The 24089-nt window shown below is 45.8% G+C and overlaps 1 protein-coding gene across 2 annotated transcripts in view; it reads left to right on the forward strand.

The window, feature by feature from the left end:
* The window catches only part of LOC121916644 (cAMP-specific 3',5'-cyclic phosphodiesterase 4C-like), an 83630-nt gene extending 60114 nt beyond the window's left edge, over nucleotides 1-23516 (forward strand). For both annotated transcript variants that reach the window (XM_042441948.1, XM_042441949.1), the window contains 9 exons: nucleotides 2031-2124; nucleotides 4247-4425; nucleotides 12704-12802; nucleotides 13629-13793; nucleotides 14473-14572; nucleotides 16856-17010; nucleotides 17889-18011; nucleotides 18297-18479; nucleotides 21382-23516. In XM_042441948.1, the coding sequence (XP_042297882.1) occupies nucleotides 2031-2124; nucleotides 4247-4425; nucleotides 12704-12802; nucleotides 13629-13793; nucleotides 14473-14572; nucleotides 16856-17010; nucleotides 17889-18011; nucleotides 18297-18479; nucleotides 21382-21912 (1629 nt within the window). In that variant the 3' untranslated portion in view covers nucleotides 21913-23516. The remainder of the gene's footprint in view (nucleotides 1-2030; nucleotides 2125-4246; nucleotides 4426-12703; nucleotides 12803-13628; nucleotides 13794-14472; nucleotides 14573-16855; nucleotides 17011-17888; nucleotides 18012-18296; nucleotides 18480-21381) is intronic.
* The last annotated feature ends 573 nt before the right edge of the window (nucleotides 23517-24089 follow it).

The following is a 24089-nucleotide window of genomic DNA, read 5'->3' on the forward strand; positions in this document are numbered from 1 at the left end:
TGGGTGGTATTCCCAGATTATCTGGAGAGGAGGGGGATTCTTGTAAGAGAAACCATTGGAGAGGAGAAGGAAGGGGAGACGAAGCTGGGTGTTGCAAAGAAGGTGACACATTTGGCATTGTTGCGATGCCGGATCCCAGCCAGCCCACCTTGCAGAACCACGTCATCAAGGTAAGCAGGGATTTCAAGCCCACACCACCCTCTCTGAGAAAGGCTGCAGGCAGAGGGGGCTTGTTGCTCCAAGAACCAGTTCACAAAGATCTGTATTAAATATGCTCACACATGCACAGAGCAGAGGGAGTGCTGAGCATGACATTTTGGATCTCCCAGGAAGCATTCGCTTATAAGCAGAAGCACTTTGCTGAATCTCAGCACCTGGAGGGAAGGGAGAAGAGGAGCCACGATCTGGGTTAATGCATTTAATTTATTTTATACGGCTTTGATAAAAAAAAAATCTCCTTCCAAGGAGGCATTGGCAAGACCCCTTGTATGTTTCACACTGATCATCGGCGATGCGCCACTTCCTTCAAAGCCGTTCAGGCTGCATCTCAATCAGATCTTGGAAAAGTTAACCAGCTTCCTTGCCTTTGTTGTCGTGTGTCTTCAAGTCATTCCTGACCCTAAGGCAAACCTATCCTGGGGTTTTCTTGGCAAGATTCATTTGCCATTGCCTTCCCCTGAGGCTGAGAAAGTGTGGCTTCTTGCCCAAGGGAACCCAGTAGGTTTCATGGCCAAGCTGAGAACCTTCCAAGCAACATTTTGGGAGTTGTGGTACCAAAGAATAACTTTTTCAAGCTGTGGTGTTAATAAACAAACTAACTATCACATTTCTTTGTGTAAAAGGAAGAGAAAAAGAATTATCTTCCAGCATGTGAGCTTCTGAGTTACACAATGATCTTCTTCAAATTGGGTGGTTTTTAAATTGTGTTTCTTGGAGGCCTGGTTCTCAGTCCCAATGGAAGTAGCTCCAACACTGAATCAGCTGATCGATGGTTGTAAATCCCATTGATTTAATGGGTCTACTCTAGGAAAAGCTTTGAAAAGTATTCAAGTTGGTGTGTGTTAATCCCGTAATAAACATACAGCTAAAATGTGAGTATATTCTTTCTTCCAGATACATATAATTCCATCCATCCCAATTAAATCTGTATTCCCCACAGTAAAGGGGGGGCAGGTAGCTTACGGCTCAATGTGTCTGAAATCTGGCACACTTGGATCAGACCTATGTTGTGTATGAGAAGAATGGGATACGTAATACACCACCGCAACGCAACTTGGTGCTTGTGACTTTTCTGCCCTGATTCTTCCTCCCTCAGTGTCTGCTACTTTACAGATTCTGTGCTTTTTCCAGAACCAAAAGGAAATTTTGCAGATATTTCAGGGAAGGGTTGGCTGATTTAAACCAGGTTGGTCTAAACCAAATGACTTGAAAACACACACATGACTTTTCAATATGAAATGAATATTCATATTAATTGACTAATATGAATTGATTATTCATATTTTTGAGGCCTGGCTATTATTACTCTTTTCCAACCCTCTTATTGGAATAACAATGACTGTTTGGATTTAAGCCCTTTAACCGTTTATTGACAGTTGTCCCTTGTGAGACCAGTATCATGTGTCAGTTGCTCCTTTTTAATCACTTTATTTTGCAGTGCAAGAAATGCCATTCAGGAAAAAAAATCCTTCAGTTACCATAAGTCCAAGCAAAACTACTTGTTTTAAAAAAGCACGTTTAAAAGAACAATTATTATTTAAGCTGGTGGCCACAATATCCGAACAGCATTTTGCTACTTGTTGGTGTAATCCTACATATTAATGCAAAAAACTGGTTTAAACAAACAAACAAACAAAAACCAGTTTTTTGTCTAGGGCAACACCAAACTACACATCTCAGGATTTGGCACAATGCGGCTGTTGCAGTTAAAGTGAGCAAGATTTCCTCCTGATTAAAACACAACCAGGGCTATTTACGGGTTGTGCGTTTTGGTTTTAAAGCTGTTCTCTATTCTTTGTCTTTACCTCCAGTTTAAAAGGATGCTCAATCGAGAACTGACGCACCTCTCGGAAACCAGCCGCTCTGGAAACCAAATCTCCGAGTACATCTCCAGCACTTTCTTGGGTAAGTGGTTGTTGGTTTTGCCGTCCCCAAAAGAAAGGTTTGGGCAAATTCTTTAGATAAGATGGAGAGGCAGGATCATTGATTTGGAGAGGGTGAATATATGTGTTATTAGGGAAACTGTTTCAGAGGAAGGTTGTCAGATTTCAGGGCATGGCCCTGAATCCCCAGATTTCATGGTTCATCTCAGGTGGGAGTCAAGGGTGGAAATTCTCCAGTTTTGCTGGGCTTAGCTGCAGACAAGAGCAAAGGGCTGGGTATAAATCCCCAGCTCAGTTGGAGAGCAGCAGCTTGCTATAATATGCAAGGTTTAATTAATCTTTGCTGCAACTTGCAAATAATCTTTGGGGTAAGGGTGGTGTTGGTGTATGCATTTTTGTCCCTCATTGTAGCACCAGGGCTCACCCTCCACTCTGCTCTGCATCCACCTTCTTTTCCCCTCTCTCTAAGCATGTGTGAAGGAACAATCCTCTCACTTCACCTTAATCTAGAACCATCCCCTTCAGCCAATTTCTTAATTTCTAAACAGGAATGTATGTTGTGTATGCGTGAGTGTGTGTTATCACGTCTCTGTTCTGGTTGCCAGCCTGCATAAACCACATTCCTAAACCCCTTCTTCCATTCTTAAGGTCATCCACCCATCCTGGCCTTAGGCAACACCTTCCCTCTTCTTGCCTGTCACCCAACAACCACAGTTAAAATTGAATTGTCACTTCATGACCCATCAGTTTTGCATTTCTATGGCTATTCATACAGTCGGGTTATAAAGGTCCTTTCTGGGCAGCAGTCACTCCATGCATCTAAGGAAGTGGACTCAAGTCTACAAAAGCTTCTTTCACTCAGTTGGTCTCAAAAGTGCTACAAGATTCCTTTGCATGCTGATATTCCAGATTATGGATACTTCTGCACTGTAGAAATAATTGAGTTTGACACCGTTTTTAACTGGCATGACTCAGTGCTATGGTATCCTGAGATTTACAGTTTCTGGTGGTTCCAAAGCGCTCTGACAGAAAAGGCTGAATGTTTCACAAAACCACAAACTCCAGGATTCCATAGTATTGAACAATGGGAGTTAAAGCAGTGTCAAACTGCATTATTTCTGCGGTGCGGATGCAGACAAAAGAGACAGATTCCACGTTCTTCATGGCGCGTTTTCCCCCTTTCCCCATGCATTGCAAAAGTGTGTGTGTGAAAAAGGGAGAGGGGAGGCCCCATCTGGTTTTGGAAACATCACTTTGAGGAAAGGGCTGCCATTCCACCATGCATCATCCAGGTTTCCATGGCTTCAGTAATATTATTAGCCTCTGCTGACGTCAAACTTTATGTTTTCCCCTAATATTGGGGAGGGGGGATCTCCCTCAGAACAGCGGGAGACTCGTGCAAAGAGACTTTTCACCAGTGGGCCTTTTCTCCGCACATTTCTAACTCCAAGAAAGATGCCAAAGCCCACAAAGCTTTTTTTCCCCAGGAGGAGGGCGGCCATGTTGTTGGGAGGGGGGTCTATAAGGGAGAGGAGGCAGTGAGCCCCCTCAAAAAACATTGGGGACAAGATTTATAGGTGCCTTGAATGGGACATAGAGTCTCCTTATTGAGAGGAAGGTGGGATGATGATGGTGGTGGTGGATTAATAATTTTATTGTTATATGATGGAGCCATGTCCATACTGAAGTGATAGAGCCTCATTAGACTTCCTAATAATACTGCATTGAGTCTCATTATTGAGAGAAAGGGGGGATAATGATGATTAATAATTTTCTTATTATATAATAGTGCTATGTTTGTACTGAAGTGAGAGAGCCTCATTAAACAGCTGAATAATGCTGCTAGCCACCTTGGAGAAAGGTGGTAATAATAATAATAATAATAATAATAATAATAATAATAATAATAATAATAGATGGTGCCATGTCAATACTGATGTGAGTGAACTTCATTAAGCAACCTAATAATGCTGTTAGACATCTTGAGTCTCATTACTGAGAGAAAAAAGATGATGATGATGATGATGATGATAAGGCCACCACTGATTCCCCTGAAAGGACATCCTGCAAACCCTCTTCTATGGTTGGGAGGGATCTTTTTTTTGGGTTGCTGCAATGCCAGTGTCTCTTTCCTATCTCCCCAGACCAGCAGCATGAGGTGGAAATCCCAACCTCGGTGGCCAAAGAGAAGGACAAGGAGAGGAAGAGGCAGCCCATGTCACAGATCAGTGGGGTGAAGAAACTCACACACAGCTCAAGCTTCAGCTTCGCCGCCATCCCTCGCTTTGGTGTCAGGACGGACCAAGAGGGGCTGCTGGCCAAGGTGGGCCAAAGAGACTAGTTTGTCCAGTGCCTGGAAACTGGTGCCAACCAGGCTCTGGCTGTGGGTATTGCACTCTCTTTCTGCAAAGCCCAGGACCCAACATCCTGAAACATTCCAGTTTGCACTGTTCTTTTAAAAACCAGATTTCTAGCTCTCTCTCCCCTCCCAGAAAAGTACAAAGGAATTCAGCAGTAGAAGAATACCGCTTGACAGAGTGTGTGGGCATCTTTGGATGATCAAGGCAGTTGCATCTGCACTGAGCAAATAATGCAGTTCGGCATCGTCTTAACTGTCACAGTTCAATGTGGGATTTTCCAGGAGACAGGGTCCTAACCTCCTGTATTCTGGGTTTAGCTCCTCCTATTTGCTCCTGTAGGCAGGGGCAATAAACAAAAGACCAGCCCCTATATAGGGAGGAGCTAGTTGTGAGACTGTGCTCTGACCAACAATACATAAGGCCCTCATGTATCTGTGGAACATCTCCCAGTCATAAATCTGTCTTACGGGTGTGAAAGATTCTTCCTGTTTGCCCTGCTAGCCAGTCGTTCTGCTTACGTGACCCATGGCCACAGATGGACATTTCCCATAATGCCTTTCCAGTTGAGTTCTACAGATACATACCTTTATTTAATACATACATATATTGCAACAACCTAAGAATATATATAATTATAAAATATATATATAATATATATATATATATATATTAATGGCTATGTTCAACTACTATAGAGATCAGCAGCTTTTGACAGTCTGCCACTCCTAAGCCTGCAGCATTCAAGCATTCCAACACATCAACAACAAAGTAAAGGTTTCATGCATCTACTACCATAAACTCAAATAGTAAACAGTACATATCATCAATGTGCATGTAACTAATTACTAACTTAAATGACTTAATCTAATCTCTTTAACTCATCATGACAGAACCCCGAATGAATAAATGAATGAAGGGGATTTCTGACATTCTGCCCCCCCCCCCCGCCCACACTCCCCAACCCAAAAGGGATGTATAAGGTTTAAAATCAACCTAGAGTTGTGTCCATCACTAATCTAGAAATCAGTATGAATCATATCCCATAAAATTAAGTCATCACTATTTTAAAGGTTAAACAAGGTAAGCTACCAAGAATTACATCCAAATATATCACCCTTTAATCAAACATCAATAGTAAAACAAGTCTAACCAACCCCCTCATGCATCACAATTTTCTGTGGCCAAATGCGCCCCCTCGTCAAAGCTGTCCTTGTAATGCAGAATCTTCTGTCACCAACCTTCTTTTTGCAGCCTCAAAGTGTTTGTGCTTAAGTGGGTAAACAGTGTCTTGGGTCAGAGTCAATAAAACCCTCAGCCCTTTGGCCCCCACTTGGCCACCAACCTTCTTTTTGCAGCCTCAAAGTGTTTGTGCTTAAGTGGGTAAACAGTGTCTTGGGTCAGAGTCAATAAAACCCTCAGCCCTTTGGCCCCCCCCTTGGCGCGTGTCCCCCCCCCCCCCCCGAGAGACCATCTTTTTAGCCAAGCGAATTGTCGCTCAAGCTGTCCTTTTTCCATCCACAACTGAAATACTTCTGCATGGGGCAAGTTGGGAACTCTTAGCTCCTTAAACCCCAACACACCAGGTGTATTTACTGGCAGACCAGGCAAAACCTCTCTGTGCGGGACAGAAGCTCTTTTCTGGTCTGCAGCCATGTCCTCCATTCAAGCGAGGACAGGCTGGCGTTGATCCAGCGCCCCTCCAGTGGTCAGCTTACTCGGGGTCTCTCTGTAGAGCCTGATCTCTTGGCACACCGACTCAAAAGCAGTCATTGAATCACCGTTTATATTGGGCCCAACCTCCTGGTTTAAAGCCCTCTGCCTGCTGGTATAGACCTGGGTGGAACCTCTTAAGCCCCCACTGATCTCGGAAACTCTCCAAGGCAACTTTTTGGGCCGCATCAAAAGTTTTGCCCATCAACCCAGTCTTAGGTGGTGGTTTGGATCCCACTTCCCCAGTGGGATCCTTTGCAATTCGTCTCTCTTCTGTGTCAGCCCTCATGTCTAGGTAGTCCCTGTCTTTTATCTTAGTGAGTGCTGCCGCTGACTCTTGGGAGTTGAGGTTTAACCGTAACCCCTTGTAGTCTAAGTCATGTAGCTCAAAGGACCTCTCCGGTTGAATTATTTGGTTTTCTTTAGTCCTGGCCCCAGGCTTCTCATAAAGGCTTGGTCCTGGATCACTCCCAGTTGTGTCCCTAAAGTGAAGTCTGTGGATTCCTGGAGCCTCACTATCACACCGATTGGGAGTAGTAAGCCCCTGAGCCATCAGAACAGCTTCTGTAGCTGGATGGGGAGTAGTGTTCTCAGTGCAGGGTATTTGGCCCCCCTCCGCACCTTGGCCCTTTTCTGTTCCTGCATGGTCGGGCTTTTCCTCACAGTTTTTTAGGTTGTTGCCCATGTTGCCTGGAGGGGAGTTTGCCGTGTGTGTCAAGACTTGAGCGAGAATCCACCGCTCACTGTCTGCGCTGCAATAGTACTGCCTCTCCAGCTTACTTGGCAACTTTGAGAGCTGCTTGCAGCCGTGTTTGCTAAACCTCTCCCCCCTTCTGGCAAAGCTGATCTGCTCCACAGGGTTCTCAGTGGTCCTAAGGGTTGCCACCGCTGTAGGGATCGCCTGGGAGCCTCTGAAGGGTCTGGGCTCAGTGTCGGCGTGGGGAGCATCTCTATGGGTTTGCTCCTCTCATTTTGGTCCTCCCCCACCTCAGCCTATCTTGGCCTCGCCTGGCCTTGGCCTGGCCCTCATCAGCCGGCAACCCCATCTCAGGCCCTAAAGGCAATGTGGGCTGTTTAGCCAGTGATCCCTGAGTCTCAGGACAAGGTCTCTCATTTGGCTCCTTTTTATCAGGGGTCTTGGTGTCTGGGTGTTGGCAGGGCCCCCCGGCTGTTGAACTGTTGCCTGTGTCTCTAGCTTGGTTCTGGGTTCCGTTCCCCCACCCTTGGCCCCATGGCAAGATAGGAGCTAATCCCTGGGTTCCCTCAAGGGTATTGGCATTGCTCACCATGGTGGAAGGTCCATTCCCAGAATTCGTTCTCACCTCCTGGGAGATCTTCTCTCCTCCTGCGCTTATTTTTGGTCCAAGCAGTCGTCTGGTGACTGTGTTCACTTCTCTGGTTGAAGGTCCACGCTCCTGCCGATGGACCCCCTGCTGGCCTTGCACCCTTCCTGGGGCTGAAGCTCGAATCTCTCCTGATGTCAGGCAGTCAGCTCTCTTAGCAGCTTTAGTCTCTAGTCTTCTGGTTTCATGCACTCGGTGCCTCTGAAGCCCTTGGTCCTTTGAAGTTGCACTCTCTGCCTCTTCTATGGCCTTCTGGGCTGGCATCAGGGTGGCTGGGCATATTCCATCAGGTCTCTGGAGCTGTAGTTTTGGAACTTTTGCCGCCATTTTGTACGGACTGGGTCCGTACTAGGGTTAGGGACATCAAGAAGTGACGCCCCTTTCTAACCCTATTACGGACCCAGTCTGTACTATTAGGCCCATCTGTAACGGGCCAAAAATGACTTAATCTAATCTCTTTAACTCATCATGACAGAACCCCAAATGAATAAATGAATGAAGGGGATTTCTGACACTAGCCCCCCTGAGCTGCAGTCTTGTTCCTGCCTATGCTCCTAGCAGGAAGTGTCTCTTCGAGCCAGCAAGGTTTTTCCTTTCTCCGAAAGCGGTTTGAGAGTTCTCTTGGCCTTCCCTTCTTCTCCTCTCTCCAGCCTTTCCCCCCTTCTTTGGTGGTGGCTATGGCAGAGGACCCCAAGAGCACTGGCTAAGGGTCATCGTTAGCTCAGGCTTCCCTAGCTCAGGGTCTGCCAGCTCAACAGAGGGAGCTGGCTTCAGAGGGAGACCCATTGGGATGTGTTTGCTGTTGCTCTGCAGCTTCTTTACTACAGCCACTCCAGTCCTTTTTCTCTTCGTTTCTCTTGATGCCTTGGGAGCATGAAGAAGGACTTAATATGGCAAGGGCTCCCAGGATTGGAGAAAGGTCTTGGCTTTGCCCATGACTCTCCCTCTCCTCCAAAGCTGCCCCCCTTTCATGGTGGGAGCACAGGAGATTTCTGCAACAGCATTGCAGCACATGGGAGCCGTGGAAACAGATGGTGAGGGGTATCCCCTCCATATCTCTGTTTCTCCACATCACCTCTGCCCAGCCTGTTTAAGGCCAGGGATCAGTGAGGAAACTGGCCAGAAGTTATGGAAACTTCCCTTCTCAGCATCCCTGCTCAGCCCATTTGGGGCCAGAGTTCAGAGGACAGGCCAGCCAAAAGCCATGGCAAGGGATTTCTCTGCATCACCTCTGCACAGCCTGAAACAGGGCCAAGGTCAGAGAGGCAAGCCAGCCAGAAGACACAGGAGAAGGGTAAGTACCAGGGGCCCTCTCTCTCCAGCTACCAAATAATCTTTGCCAGATCTAATGCCCTCGCTCAGGGCAGGCATTGCCATGAGGCCTCTGCCATGGCCATTGCAGGCACTGCCAGGAGGGCAGATGGGGGCATAAACCCTTGGTCTCCCCCTTCCTTCCCATCTCTGGCCCCTATGGCACCCAGGACCCCAACAGGTGTGGGGTATCCTTTTGCAGACTGGGAAACACATGGTGGTGTTGCCAGGGCTCCTGCACTTTCCTTTTGAATTCTTATAATGAGATGGTGTGTAAGGAGGCAGAGGACTCCTCCTCTATGTGGTACAGCCGCATGGCTGTAAAGGAAGCTGGACTTGGCCCAGCAGGAGCTGAAGCTTCCACCTCTAAAATGGTCTTTTTTGGCTGCCACAGAGCATCCCACCAAAAAAAGCACAAAATGGCTTCATGTCCTCCCCAGAGAGATCATGGCCTCTGCCACCCACTTCTAAACAGAGGTTGGAGGGCCATCTATCAGGTATGCTTTGATTGAGAATTCCTGCAGGGCAGAATGGGGTTGGACTGGATGGCCCTTGGGGTCTCTTCCAACCCAAGGATTCTATGAGAGAGCAGATGGATACAAATCCTCCTGTGTTCCCTCCCCAAAAATTACAACAATAAAAAGGGAGAAACCACTTGTGGATATCATGGGTGGAGAGTTCCCTTCACCCCCAATTGTGTTTGGCTGCCCCCAAACTATGGCGGGTTATAAACCGCCGCTTTGCGGCGATCTGCCGCCGCTGCTGTTTGCTTCGTGAGGGAGCCGCTGCAGCCAAACCGCGCGGCTCCGTTACGGAGCAAAAAAGAAGCTCCAAAATGCGCACTCGCGACGTCATAGGCGCCGTGACACGTCTGGACGCTATGCTGGAACAGCCGCTGCCAAAAAATACGTAGTGACTACGTATTAGGGTTAGGGGGGTGCGGAAGCACCGCACCTTCCTAACCCTAATACATAGTCACTGCGTATTTTTTGGCGGTCTGTAACCCGCCAATGGCACTCTTGAGAGTGCAGCTTGAGCGCTTGGCCTCTCCTTTCCATCAGAGATTATCCTTTCTCAGGACACAGACATACCTCAGGTAAATGTAGAGCCATGTCCCACAGCAGCCCCTCTGCCCTTCCCAGCTACCTATGCAAGTGGGAAGGGAGTTGAGGACCAAGCCAGCTTCTATCATGCAGCCAGGTTACTATAAAGCCTGCCTGAGATAAAAAAAGGGCTAAGCTTGTAAACCCCAGCTTGAAGTTGGGGCTGTTTTAAACATAAATAAAACAAAATGTCCTGTGAATATCAGGGCTACACTACAGGCCATATGCAGCTATCTACCCATGATTAGCAATGGTCTTCAGTCACTGCTAACTTAAGAGCAGTTTCCTCAGTGCCTGGAAGAAGCTACTGCCCAGGCAGCCTCCCTTGATGGGGCAAATAAAGGAGGGGAGAGCCCCCACATCAACAGGTCTGGGGGCTCAGATTTACAAGAGATACTGGTTAACTTTTTCTGGTGTTCATTTTATTACTGTTAGCCCATGAAGTTTGAGTTGTGCTGTTTCTGCTCAACCCCCTCTCCTTTTTCCAGGCTAGAGAAGATGCCTGGAAACTAATTCAACAAGGGAAGGGGCTAGCCATAAGCCAACATGATGACTTTTCTTCCTCCCTCATGGGCCTCCATCCTTGTCTCCATTAGGGCCAGAGCCTTTTTGCCTTAGCTGGAACAGCCTAAGACATAAGATGAGCACATGGTTCTACCTTCTTTGTGCAAACTGTTATCAGCCATAGCACTTCTCATTAAGAGCATAAGCTTTAACAAGCCCTCTGTTCCCATTTCATGACTCCTTAATCGGCAGTTCATTCAGCCGGGAGACCCCTCAGCCTTCCTATAGGTTGATGATAGCCTGCTACATGGAGTTGGGGTGATTTTTGAAGACTCTAGACAAGTTCATCCTCAGATGAAATCAGACTTATTCTGACCACATGCCCTGTTAACACAGAGTGCATCTATGCTTCTGCATGGATTCACCAATGTCTGCGAGATAAAGGTTAATCCAGTGTCTTCTTTGCCTAACCATGGATTAGTCTTATTTTACACAGGTTCATAGATGTTCCAGTAAAGAACTGCACATTGTTTTGAAATTTTAATTGGAGGTCAGACATTAACATTCCTCTTTCAGAGTGGTAAGTCTTAATTACTACAAATGAAATCACCTTAATATCACCTTCATTGCTATAACCAGTTGACAAGGTGATCAGTGATAGGCTGGAAGCTGCCATAGGTCCAGATTAGATCAGGTTCTATTCTGATTGATCACATCATCCACCATAATCCACCTTTTAGACACGTTCTCATCGACGGCTTCAGGTTTTCAGTGGCTGACCTGCTATAGTCCATTCAAGATGACATTAAAAAGGGACTTGACCCAACATGGTTATAAGGCAGGTGTCTGCCATTACGTCAGTTCTGTTCCATAAGAGAGCAGCTAGAATGGCAGCCATCCTCACGTTAAGAAGCTGTTGAGGGGAGTTTCCAACAGGGCCAGCCCACCAGACATCGTTTTCCATCTTGGGACATGAACATGGTCTTAAAAGCGCTGATGGTTGGGCCGATCAAGTCCCTTTGGGAGGCCTCCCTCAAGGTCATCTTCCTCATGGCCATTACCTCCGCCAGATGGGTGTCAGAGCTGGGGGCCCTGTCGGTACGTAAAGACTTGTGTATATTTAGGCCAGTCTCAGTGTGCCTTTGTCCAGACCCTACCTTCATGCCTAAGGTCAACTCAGCCTTTCAGGTGCCACAGGACATTCTCCTGCCTTCATTCTGCCCCGATCCTAGGAAGGACTTGGAAAAGACCTGGCACACATTGGATGTGCGCAGAGCCCTCAAAATCTACATCAAGAGGACTTCAACCTTAAGGTCATCTGAGATGTTGTTCATTTCCTTTCTCCCGGGTTCTTTGGGGTGCAAGGTATCTGCCTCGACTCTGAGTAGGTGGATCAGGTCTGGTATTCAAGAGAGCTACCGAACTCTTGATGTCGCTCCACCCGAGGGGGTGATGGCGCACTCAACCAGGAATGCATCGACCTCTATGGCCCTGGCCACTAGCGCCTCCCTGTCAGACATTTGCAGGGCGGCCACATGGAAGTCGCCTTCGACCTTCAGAAGACATTACAAACTGGACGGGTCTCAGTCCGCTGAGGCGTCATTTGGAAGGAGGGTCCTCCAACAGATTGTGTCGGGGGCCACAGTCTCCTAGCAGCACTTCCCTCCCAGTTCGAGAGGGCTTTTGTAAAACCCAGAATACAGGAGGTTAGGACCCTGTCTGCTGGGAAAACGAACGTTGGTACTTACCTGTGATACGTTCATTTCCAGCAGACAAGGGTCCTAGCATCCTGCCCACCCGGGTGCTGCCTGAGGCCTCCAACCCTGCCTGCCTGTTGGTGGACCTGCCTTGTCCCCACCAAACTACAAATCCCAGGATTCCAACTCATGGAACTGTGGCTGTTAAAGCTGTGCCAAGCTGCATCATTTCTGCAGTGCGGATGTAGCCAGAGCTGGTCTATTTTGTGGCCCCACAGTTGTGGGGTCTCCTCCTCTTCACCCCACCCACATCCCATGTTCCAGGCAAAAGCTGGTTCCTTTGCCAAACCATTTGTCCCTTCTAGATGATTTCTAAAACTGTAAATATTAAGCAGTGGATTTTAAAAATAGTCTATTTTAATACTTATGTATTTTGTTTGCTCTTTTAACTGATGTTAAATGGATGTATATTTGTTGGTCTGTTGTTGTTCCCTGCCTTGATCCCTGGGGAGAGGTGGCTAAGAAATTATTATTATTATTATTATTATTATTATTATTATTATTCCTTGCTAGGAGCTGGAGGATGTGAACCGGTGGGGCCTGGACGTCTTCAAGATCTCAGAATACTCTGGCTGCCGCCCCTTGACAGTCATCATGTACAGCATCTTCCAGGTGAGTTATCTCATCTTTGTAAAAGTTGCAAATTTGGTTGAAATTTGCAGGCGATTTTCTCTGCTCCATACAGAGAGGGGAAATGGTGATCCCAAGCCACAAGTGGCCTCAGCACCCCAAATTCTTATTTTTTCCAGATAAAAACTTTTCCTGGAGCAGTGGTTTGCCTTTTAAAACCTTCACCATCCCATAAAGCCTCCCAAGAAGCACAGTACCCCTTTCAATGTGGGCCACTGTGAATGAGGGAGGCAAAAAATGACCCCATCTCAGTGAGGAGAGCAATGCTACCCAAAATTGGGGATCCCTAAGCTGTTTCCAGGAAAGAGAGAAAGAGAGAGATAGAGAGAGAGAGGATGGAAGACCATATGTTACAGGGAGTGCTTTGATTGTGTATTCCTGCATGTCAGGGTCTTGGACTGGAAGACCATTGTGGGGGGGTCCCTTCCAGCTCTAGGATTCTATGATCTGTGTGAAATAATTGCTGGTCCCCCACAACAACCTCAGAAGCAACAGATGCAGAGGATTTCATAGACATTTATTGTGCTGGGCAACAGGTGGCATTGGTGGTTTGAGTGTTGGACTATGACCCCAGAGACCAGGGTTCAAATCCTGGCTCAGCCCTGAAACCCACTGGGTGACCTTTGGCAAGTCACAGTCTCGGAAGACGGCAATGGCAAACCTCCTCTGCCAAGAAAACCCCCTTATAGTGTTGCCTTAGGGTTGCCATAAATCAGAAATGACTTGAAGGCACAGAACAACAACAACAAAATTGGTGTTGTTGAGAAAAAATTCAAAATGCTTGGATGTTTTGTCCCCTACCTTGCAGGAGAGGGACCTGCTGAAGTCCTTCCAGATTCCCGTGGACATCTTCATCACCTTCATGATGACCCTGGAGGACCACTACCATTTGGACGTTGCGTACCACAATAACATCCATGCAGCCGATGTGGCCCAGTCCACGCATGTCCTGCTCTCCATGCCAGCTCTGGAGGTAGGCAGGGATTCAGGGAGCATTGGGGGGGGGGGGGAAGAGGCTGTTGCATCAGTGGCTTCCATGCCAGTGCGAAGGTGAATCCAGTCTGCATTTATAACTTCACTCCAAGATGTCAAGATAAAAGAAAATATATAAACAACAAAAACTATACCAGGATTTGCAATTACTACAATTTGCAGTGGCAACTTTGTGAACCTGATTCATGTAAAATGTTTCACTTTTGACCCAAGTAAATTTATGCAAGCACAAAATATTACTTACTGTGCAGCACCCTGAGGATTGGGTCTCATCTGCCCTGCAGAAACAATCCAGTTTGACACTGCTTTAACTGTCATTGCTCCATCCTACAGAATTGTAGGACTTGTAGTTTTGTGACATATTTAGCCTTCTCTGCCAGAGAGCTTCTGGTGCCATGACAAACTAGAAATCTCAGGATTCCAAGACATGGAGCTATGGCAGTTGAAGCAGTGTAAAACTGCAAGAAGTCTGCAGTGCAGATGTAGCCCAGGTCAGTTCTTTTTACTAACGGAGCAATATAATCTTGATGTGGTGGTGTCTGGATAGCAGCTTGACTGACGCATTTTGCGCCCAAAATGATGCATTTTGTGATAGTGTCTCAGCACCCCTTCATTGTTCTCCAGCTCTCATCTTTCTTCTTGCTTCTGTCCCCCTGCAGGCTGTTTTTACTGACCTGGAGATCTTGGCCGCCATCTTTGCAGCTGCCATCCATGACGTTGACCACCCGGGAGTCTCCAACCAGTTCCTGATCAACACCAGTGAGTGAACCACACTGACTAGTAACCAAGAGTGGGAAAACTCAGGCCTAATCTGGTTTAAACTCAGGCCACCCTTATTTGGCGATTTTCTAGCACTCTTTCTGCCTACATAATCTCCTGAGTTAGTTCCTGGTTTTCCATATTTTCGGCTAAAATATCCCGGTAGTTTTGGACCATCCATAAAATGGCCCCCAAGGACCTCTCTGGGCACCACAATTCAAAAAGGACATTGCGAAACTGGAGCCATGTGTCCAAACGCAAGCGACTAAAATGGTGAAGGGTCTGGAAACCATGAAGCCCTATAAGGAAAGACTTAGGGAGCTGGGGATGTTTAGCCTGGAGAAGAGAAGGTTAAGGGATGATATGAGAGCCGTGTTTAAATACTTGAAGGTTTGTCATATTGTGAAGGGAGCAAGCTTGTTTTCTGCTGTTCCAGAGAAGAAAAATGGATGCAAGCTCCAGGAAAAGAGATTCCAGCTCAACATTAGGAGATATTGGTGGAGCCTCCTTCCTTGGAGGTCTTTAAACAGAGGTTGGATGGCCATCTGTCAATGGGGATGCTTTGATTGAGATTTCCTGCATGGCAGAATGGGGTTGGACTGGATGCCCCTTGCAGTCTCTTTCAACTCTATGCTTCTATGATTTTCTGGCCCCTGGAATCTGAATTAGATTTCCCCTTCTTGCTAGTTAGCAGGATTGCTGCTCTTCTGGGAAAGACCTCTATTCCCTCCAGTTCTTTAATTTATATTTGTCTGTTTGTTCATCCTGCACCCATGACAAAGAACTCTTCACTCTTAGCATCACTGCAGGGTGGGGAACATTGCTGAGAGGCAACTAATAAAGGAAACTTCCATCACTGTCTGCAAGAGTCGATTCTACCATGCAAAAGCCCTTATTACATCAGGAACTTCTATCTCATATTTAGTCATAATCTCGTTTCTTGTAGTGAAAAAATATCTTATTACAACCCTAGTAACAAAATAGCTTTAGCTTTTCCAAAGTGAATGATGTACCCACACCTGAAGATTCACATGATCCTACAAAACAGGATAGAAAGTGAAGAGTGGGACTTTTCTATAATTCACTTTCTGTCCTATTTTGTAGGATCATTTGAGGTTTGTGAAGCTTTGTGGTTTTGCAACATGAGCAAATGGATTGCTATCTAGGCCCGATTGCATCCATCCCTGCGTAGTCTGCTCTTGTTTAGTATATTTCTGTATCATCCTTCAGCCGAATTTGTTCCAATGCCATGTACCATAAAATACAAACAACAATCACATCCGTGCCATAAGGAAAAATAAAGCAGTCATCATAAAACAAGCAGTAAAGCAGCAGTTCAAAGCGTTTAAGACACTGGATTTATGAAGTCAGCAAGAATAAACAAATCTTACCAGAAAGATGGCCAGCACCATGTTTATATTCAATAACTAGCACTTGGAATTGGGCTGAAAAATGGACTGAGCAAGGCTGCGTTGCTAACAAGGAATGTGAATCTGAGGTTTTTGCACGCACGCACACAACCCACACCAATGTGTTTCCTGTAGGGATAGAAGAGATGTCCATTGTTATTCATTTCTCAGCCCCCCAAAAGGATTCCCAATAGCTAAGAAAGCCAGCTGGGAAGAATTACACGGAGGTGAGGATTTTCCAGTTTTTCACCAGTATTTGCACAACCTAAACTTTTTGGGAGAATTATTCTGTGGAAAATGTTAAGTTGTTGTTGTTGTTGTTGTTGTTTCCCTTTGGTACACACGAGATGCACCAAAAAAGCACACATGGGTGGCTTTTTTGTTGTTGTTTTTTACAAAAAGTGCTATTTTAAGGGGAAACCCATCATTTTTGTAAAAGAAATCTATGTGCTTCTGCCAACCACTTTTCAGACAAGAAACAAGTTTCCAAGCAAAAAAAACCTACACCCAACAGTTCTGAGAAATACACTTTGTGCAAAATGATGCATTTGGTGAAAAAAAAGAAAGAACTTTGACACACGTGTCTCAGAAAATGCTGGGTTTTTTTGCACAAAAGATGATGTACAGAATAGCTTCCCAAAATACTTTAAGATGTGTGAGTACAAAAACTGCAGAAAAGGTCATTTTTCTACAGAAATTAGGGAATGACTCATTCTCGCATGTGAGGATGATACTGCTGCGGATTTATGTCCCTCGCTTTCTACCAATATGAAGAGGCTTTTCTCTGGTCTGCAGGAGCAGAGATCGTGCTTCTGCCCTGCTGATGTTGCTTCTTCTCTTTCGTCATTTCATCTCACCACTCTTTTATTTCCAGATTCAGAATTGGCACTGATGTATAATGATGCGTCAGTGCTGGAAAACCACCACCTGGCGGTGGGGTTCAAGCTCTTGCAAGAGGAAAACTGCGACATCTTCCAGAACCTTTCCAAGAAGCAAAGGCAAATGCTAAGAAAGATGGCCATTGACATGGTGAGGAGCTTGGGTGGGATGGAGAGGAACCGGGAGTTAAAAGCAAGACCCCCGTCAAGGTTGGATGGAGGTGGCGGGGAGGTCTGGAACAGTCCCCAATCGGGTCCTCTTTGTGCAAAGGTTTCAGCTGGTCTGGGAAAGGTATCAGAGAAATTAAATTAAGAAATACAAAATACATAGAATCCTAGAGTTGGAACAGAGGCCACCCAATTTTTTGGGGGGAGATATGATGGGTTTGAGGGGTTTCCCATGAGGGGGTCCAGGGGCTGCACATAGAGGTCTCTAAGACCAAATAGGATTATTTGGTTGCCCACCCCTGCTTTATAAAATAAACTTTTATTAATACTTTTACTGACTCTAATGTATGATACCCTTCTGGCATCCAGGTTCTGCCTGAAAGCAGTGCTTTTAAGTATTACAGGTAGGTAGGTGAGTAGGTAAATAGGCAGGCAGATGATGCAGCACATATAGTTCAGGAAAAGGGTTGCCATTAAGTGCTAGAGTACCAAGACAGCAATTGTTTGGTCTTAGACTCAGTCCACAATGACTCCAAATAGTGGTTCCCAGGCTTTGGTCTGCCATTTGTGTTGGACCTTAGCTCCCAGTAGCCCCAGCTAACTTGGCGAACAGTCAGGAATTATGGGAGCTGAAGTTGGAAACATCTGGAGGACCAAAGGTTGGGAACCACTGAGAGAGAGGGATGGGATGGACTCTGAAAATAGGTGGACCATTCATCTGAGTCACTTTAAGGCAAGTTTCTTCAGTTGAGTTCCTTCAAGGATATCTATGGTTCATCTACCTATCTATCTGTTTTCTGTTGTCTATGAACATCCATCCATCCATCTGAACACACCAGACTTTTTTGTGGGTACCCACAGGTTCTTGCAACAGACATGTCCAAACACATGAACCTCCTGGCTGACCTGAAGACTATGGTGGAGACCAAGAAGGTAACCAGCTTGGGGGTGCTGCTTTTGGACAACTACTCAGACCGTATACAGGTAAGGCTTGGGATGACAAAAGGAGAAGGGAGTTCTAAGAGAGGCTGAAATCCCTATCCCTTTCAAATTTGGGATCAAAAAGGGAGGGAAGAGAAAGGCCCTTGCATATCGGCATGGGTTATGGGTACTGTCCAATAGGTGCCTGCAAGAGGTTTCCTATGGCCTGTAGAAACTGACCGATACCGCAAAGGCCTCAACCTTCTCAGTACATCTAGTAGACCTACACTTTGGAGGAAGGATCAACCCTCTCAGTACGTCTAGTAGTGCTGTTGGTTCTTCTCACAGGTCTTACAGAACATTGTGCATTGTGCAGACCTCAGCAACCCAACCAAGCCGCTAGAGCTGTACCGCCAGTGGACCGACCGAATCATGGTGGAGTTCTTCCACCAGGGAGACTGCGAGCGGGAGAAGGGCATGGAAATCAGTCCCATGTGTGACAAGCACAATGCCTCCATAGAGAAGTCCCAGGTGGGTGGACCAGGGGACCTCCATTTTGGATGTGGGGGGAGGGAAGGCCTTTCATTGCAGGGCTGCCCTGGTAAGAAGAGATGCCCAGGTTTCTATTACTGATGGCAAGAGGCAAGCCTTACTGGCTGCAGAATCCAGAGACATAGCTGTGTTGTTCTGGAACAGTGGTTCCCAAACTTTGGTCCTCCAGATGTTTTGGACTGCAGCTCCCAGAATTCTAGAATGTTGACCAAGCTGGCTGGGGCTTTTGGGAGGTGAAGTTCAAAATGCCTGGAGGACCAAAGTTTGGGAACCAATGGTCTGGAAAATCAGCATGCAAAGGGATATTGTAGCACCTTGTTCTAGCAGTAGAATTGGTCTACTCATTCAGATGCATGAAATGAACTGGTGCCCAGGAAGAACCTTTATGACTGCATGAATAGCCATAGCAATACAATACTAGTGGATATGGTGGTGTGGTGACAAGTTCAGTTTTAACAATGGTTGCTGAGGGACAAAGGCAGTAGGGAAGATGCTGCCTAAGGCCAGGATGGGTGGAAAACTATACAAGTGGTGTTTAAGAATATGGTTTATGCAAACTGGAAACCAGAAAGGAGATGGGAGCGCCCTTGTGAAGTTAGGCGTTAACCAGTGTTTTAATATGTGTAATGTGCCAGGAAGCCACTGTCTCTGTTCAACCCATTGTTGATGGATTGGAGTTTGTGGATATATTGTAGTTCTTACCCAATCTTACCCAATCCAATCATAGACCTATGTCTATGGAAGCCTATACTACAACTTCTTTTGTACAATTAGTCTCAAGGTGCTACAAGATTCCCTTGCATTTCTTGTTGTATTCAACTGCATTTAAGAGTGGAATCACTTGACCACAGAATTGGCCAGAGGAGGGACCTCCATCTCCTCTCCTCATTGCAAACCCTTTTCTAGCACCCCAGAAACCTGCTCCAGAAGGCTGGAAACCCCTGGTTTTCAAGTGAATTATTAGTCTGAAATGTTCAAAAAGTGGAGGAGACCTGGAGCAGGACATGCATCCTGCCAGGATTTGGAACTGCATGTCAAACAAACACACAGCCACCAAAGGCATTATATTTTGTATTTGTTTTGGAGTAAAATTGGGGGTGCAGTGGCAATGTTCCCAATGTTATTCAGGACCTACACTTTGGAGGAAGGATCATTATGTAAGGCAGAAGCAGCACACTTATTCAAATCTGAGTGATTGAACCTGATCATAGAAATTAAGGTTGTTTTCCCAAATACAAATTGTGTGTGATGAGAACATAATTTGAACAGATAAAGAGGCAGCTGCAGGGCTTGGAAATCACTTTTTAAATCATGTGTTGTCCCTAGTTTGTTAAAAAATATTCACCGATTATTGTGAAATTTGTTTTTTTTAAATTGTTATATGACTGAAATTGTTAAAGCAATGGCTGTCATTACTTTAATAACTTACTACTCATTGCTAGCCATTTTCAGTCATTTTGTTGTTGTTTCTGACTTGGGGCAACCCTATCAGGCTTTTCTTGGAAAAATTTGTTCAGAAGGGGTTTACCTTTGCCTTCCCCTTTGGCTGAGAGTGCGTCACCTAGTGGGTTTCCATAGCTGAGTGGGGATCTGAACCCTGGTCTCCAGAGCCATAGTCCAGTGCTCAAACCATAACACCATCCTGGCTCTCTCAGTCATTTTAAATAATACTTTTTAATAGCTTCACAAATTAATCAGCGAGCCAAAGAGCAGATTTTTTTAAAAAAAACTATCCTGCATATTTTAACATGAGTGGATTGAATGTCTTTAATGTTATTCAGTGTAATTGCAACCACTAATATTTCAAAGGTTTGGCTAGGGAGCCTCATCTCCCTTGTGGGATGGTGAGTGAGGTGGCCACCCAGTGGGAAGGGAAGCCAAAGGCAGCAAAGAGTAGGACAGGGGTTACCTATGTCTGGTTTTACCCCCATTACCATCCATTGGAATGAAACTGCAAGAGGTGGCTTCCATCCAAAAAGCGATCCAAAAAACTCAATCATTTGCAGTGATGGAGTAGTTGCCACCTTGAAAGTGAGTCTGTTCCGGGAAAGCTCTACCTTCCCCAACAGTCCCTTCCTAATGTTTAGGAAGAATGCCTTTTCTGATAATTTGAACCCATTAATTCAGGTCCTGCCCTCTGGAGCAGCAGAAAACAAAGTTGCCCCATCTTCCACATGGTGATATTCCTTCAGATATCATGGAGTTTATCAGACAAGGGAAATTGGAAGTATAATCAAATGGCAATCCAAACGCAATCATGGGGTTTAACGTTATTGTGTGATAGACTACCACATGCAATTTTGGGCAATGGTAAGTCAGTCCGAAGTTAGTTTGAACTCAATTTGAATTCACATAGATTCGCTAAACTAGTGAATTCACGTAAATGCGTTCTGGCCCCACTTTCTTTTCATTCGAAAATGAGAGAAATTCCTCCCATGGGATAAACTCCCATGTCATTTTTCCATCAGCTCTTCTCCAAGATAAACATACCCAGATTCTTCCATGAAATTCTCCATAGGAGTTGGAGGTTTCCAGATCTTTTCCCATGTTAGTCAGCCTTCTCTGGACACAGCTTTGTTCCAGCTTTGTCAATGTCGTCCTTGAACTATGGTGCCCAGAACTGGACACACTATTCCAAAGCAGAATAAGGTGGTGCCATGACTTTCCTTGATCTGGACAACATCAGAACTGTCTTAGTTGGCACAGGAGGTTTTTATGCTGTCAGAATTGATTCTCTGCTGGAAGAGGTGGGTGGCAGTGGCTTTGGCACCAGGTGGGTGGGTATCAGTGAACCATTTGCCCCTAAAAGACCATGTGTCATGATTGCACTTTTGGGGTTCTCCTGTACATTTCATCCCCTTGTTGTCTCTCTCCTGCCCAGGTGGGGTTCATTGACTATGTAGCCCATCCTCTGTGGGAAACATGGGCTGACTTAGTTCACCCAGATGCCCAGGAGATCTTGGATACGCTGGAAGACAACCGGGAGTGGTATCAGAGCATGATCCCCCACAGTCCCTCCCCACCACCTGAGGAGCCGGGGTCTGAGATGGGTGGTGGAGTCCCTGCCAGTAAGTTCCAGTTCCAGCTCACCTTGGAGGAGGAAGGGAGTGAAGAGTCCGATGCCGAGGAGCAAGAGGAGACGGAGAGTCCCCTGGAGGAGGAGAACAGCGAGTCCAAAGCCACAGATGACTCCGAACCCACAAATGAGCCATTGCTCTCCCCTATGGACAAACCAGGCAGCCCCCCCAGGAACATCTTGGTCAAGCAGAAGGTGGCACTTGACTTTGATAACCAAAGGACGGTCACACTACGTGGCGGGGTCTCAACAGCAGCACCAGTGGAGAGTACAGACAAGGCAGAGCTGGGCCTTGACAGAGAAGGGAATATCACCTTTTTGACCCTGGGGACGTAGCCCTGGGGTCAATGCTGCCCCAAAGATCTTGCCACCAGTGGCTAGTGAGTCCGCTCCCCTTGTTAGGAGGTGATGGACCATCATGGACCCCTACATAAATGGATAGCAAAATGCCACGACTGAACTGTGGCGTTTGCTTGGAAGGGCAAAGGAGCAGACTGATCCCTTCCTGTCTTTTTTCCAGCCTTCTCATTGGCATCTGGAGGCTACACCAAGATTGGCCCAGTAGAGAAACTCTCTGGTTTTACCTGTTGGGCCCGTCAACATGGGCATCCTCTGGTGTTTCACCTTGAATGGAGCCTGGCTCTTCTTACCTTATGGCAGTCCATTGCAGAAGCGAGGCAAAGCACGTGCTTTGTAACCAGAGGACTATTAGGCTCCTCCCAGCTTCTTGTTTGTAAAAAAGGGGTCTTGGTTAGTCGAGCCTAGGGAGAGCTTTTCTTCAGCAGAGCTGTTGCAAGGCAGAGAGGACTTGTGACTTAGAGACGTGAAAATCTCTTTGCCTGTTTCACTTGATTTCTCTCAGACTCACCTGCAGCCTTTCCCTTCATTTTTTGTACTGTTTGTGGGGCTGATGAGTTTTCTTCTTGCACAGTTTTTTTAAAATGCACTTCCTCTCCATTTAACCTTTTATTTGCAGCACTGAACCCAGTTCCCTACCTTCCTTCCCATGGCCAAAGCCTGTTTCAGCATATTTATTTCCTTGATGCTCTTTTTAAAATAGGTATTGTTCATTTTAAAAATGCGAGTTTGCACATCTTATGTCTTGCAAATGACCTGTAAGCCTCACAAACACCGCAAACGTTCAATGCCAGTTGTGCGCTTTCTCACAACTAGTCTTGTGAAGTGTGGAAATTCTATTTTCACTGAGAGAAATCTAGTCCAGCAAAATACCTTTGCATCTCTCCATGGGATTTCTCAGAACATGTAGGTCCGATTTGGCTAAATGTGGAAGCTAAATGTAGGAAGATGGGTGATATTCAGAACAGGCAGTCTGAGGCTTTAGGGGTCTTTTCTCTGACTATTACAGAAAAAGGAAATGACAGCATAGAAGAAGGAACTTCTTTTTAAAAATTACTTTAAAAAAATCATTTCCCCAGTCAGAGGAAAACTCCATTGTTGAGATAATGTAGTTTGACACCAATTTAAGTACTGTAGTTCCATCATATGGAATCCTGGGATTTGTAGTTTTAAGACAGTCTTTAGCCTTCTCTGTCAAAGAGTGTTGGTGCCTCACAAAACTACAAGTCCCAGGATTATGTAGGATGGAGTGGTGGCGATTAAAGTGGTATCAAGCTGCATTATTTCTGCAACCCAGATTTCAGTCCTACCCGTTTTAACAAAAATGTGCTTCATTTTTCTTTCCCTTTCCCTCAGTGTAGTGTTGTTCATAAGGCTGGAAAGATATAATATATTGAGACATTGGACAAGGACGAAGCTCATTTTTAATTTGTGGAGTAAAAATCTGAGAGGACAAACCTTTCAGAGGATAGAATCATAGAGTTGGAAGAGATCACAAGGTCCATCCAGTCCAACACTATTCTGCCATGCAGGAACTCTCAATCAAAGCATCCCCATTGACAAATGGCCATCCAGCCTCTGTTTAAAGCCCTCCAAGAAAGGAGACTCCACCATAATCTCCGAGGAAGGAGTGTCTTCCTCTGTCAAACAGCCCTTACTCTCAGGAAGGTCCTCCGAATGTTGAGCTGGAATCTCTCTTCCTGGAGCTTCCATCCATTTCTCCATTGGGTCCTATTCTCTGGAGCAGCAGAAAACAAGCTTGCTCCCTCTTCAATGTGGCATCCCTTCAAGTATTTAAACAGGGCTATCATATCTCCCCTTAACCTTCTCTTCTCCAGGCTAAACATCCCCAGCTCCCTAAGTCCTTCCTCATAGGGCTTCAGGGTTTCCAGACCCTTCACCATTTTAGTCTCCCTCCTTTGGACATATGGCTCCAGTTTCTTCACATCCTTTTTGAATTGTGGTGCCCCGAACTGGACAAAATATTCCAGGTGAGATCTGACCAAAGCAGAATAGTGTGGCACTATTACTTCCCTTGATCTAGACACTATACTTCTATTCATGCAGCCTAAAATTGCTTTGGCCTTTTTAACTGCCGCATCACACTGTTTTTTTTAATATATATAATTTTTATTCAAAATGTCAAATAACAGAAT

The sequence above is a fragment of the Sceloporus undulatus genome, chromosome 10, assembly GCF_019175285.1.
Source record: "Sceloporus undulatus isolate JIND9_A2432 ecotype Alabama chromosome 10, SceUnd_v1.1, whole genome shotgun sequence".
In the NCBI taxonomy this organism is placed as follows: domain Eukaryota; kingdom Metazoa; phylum Chordata; class Lepidosauria; order Squamata; family Phrynosomatidae; genus Sceloporus; species Sceloporus undulatus.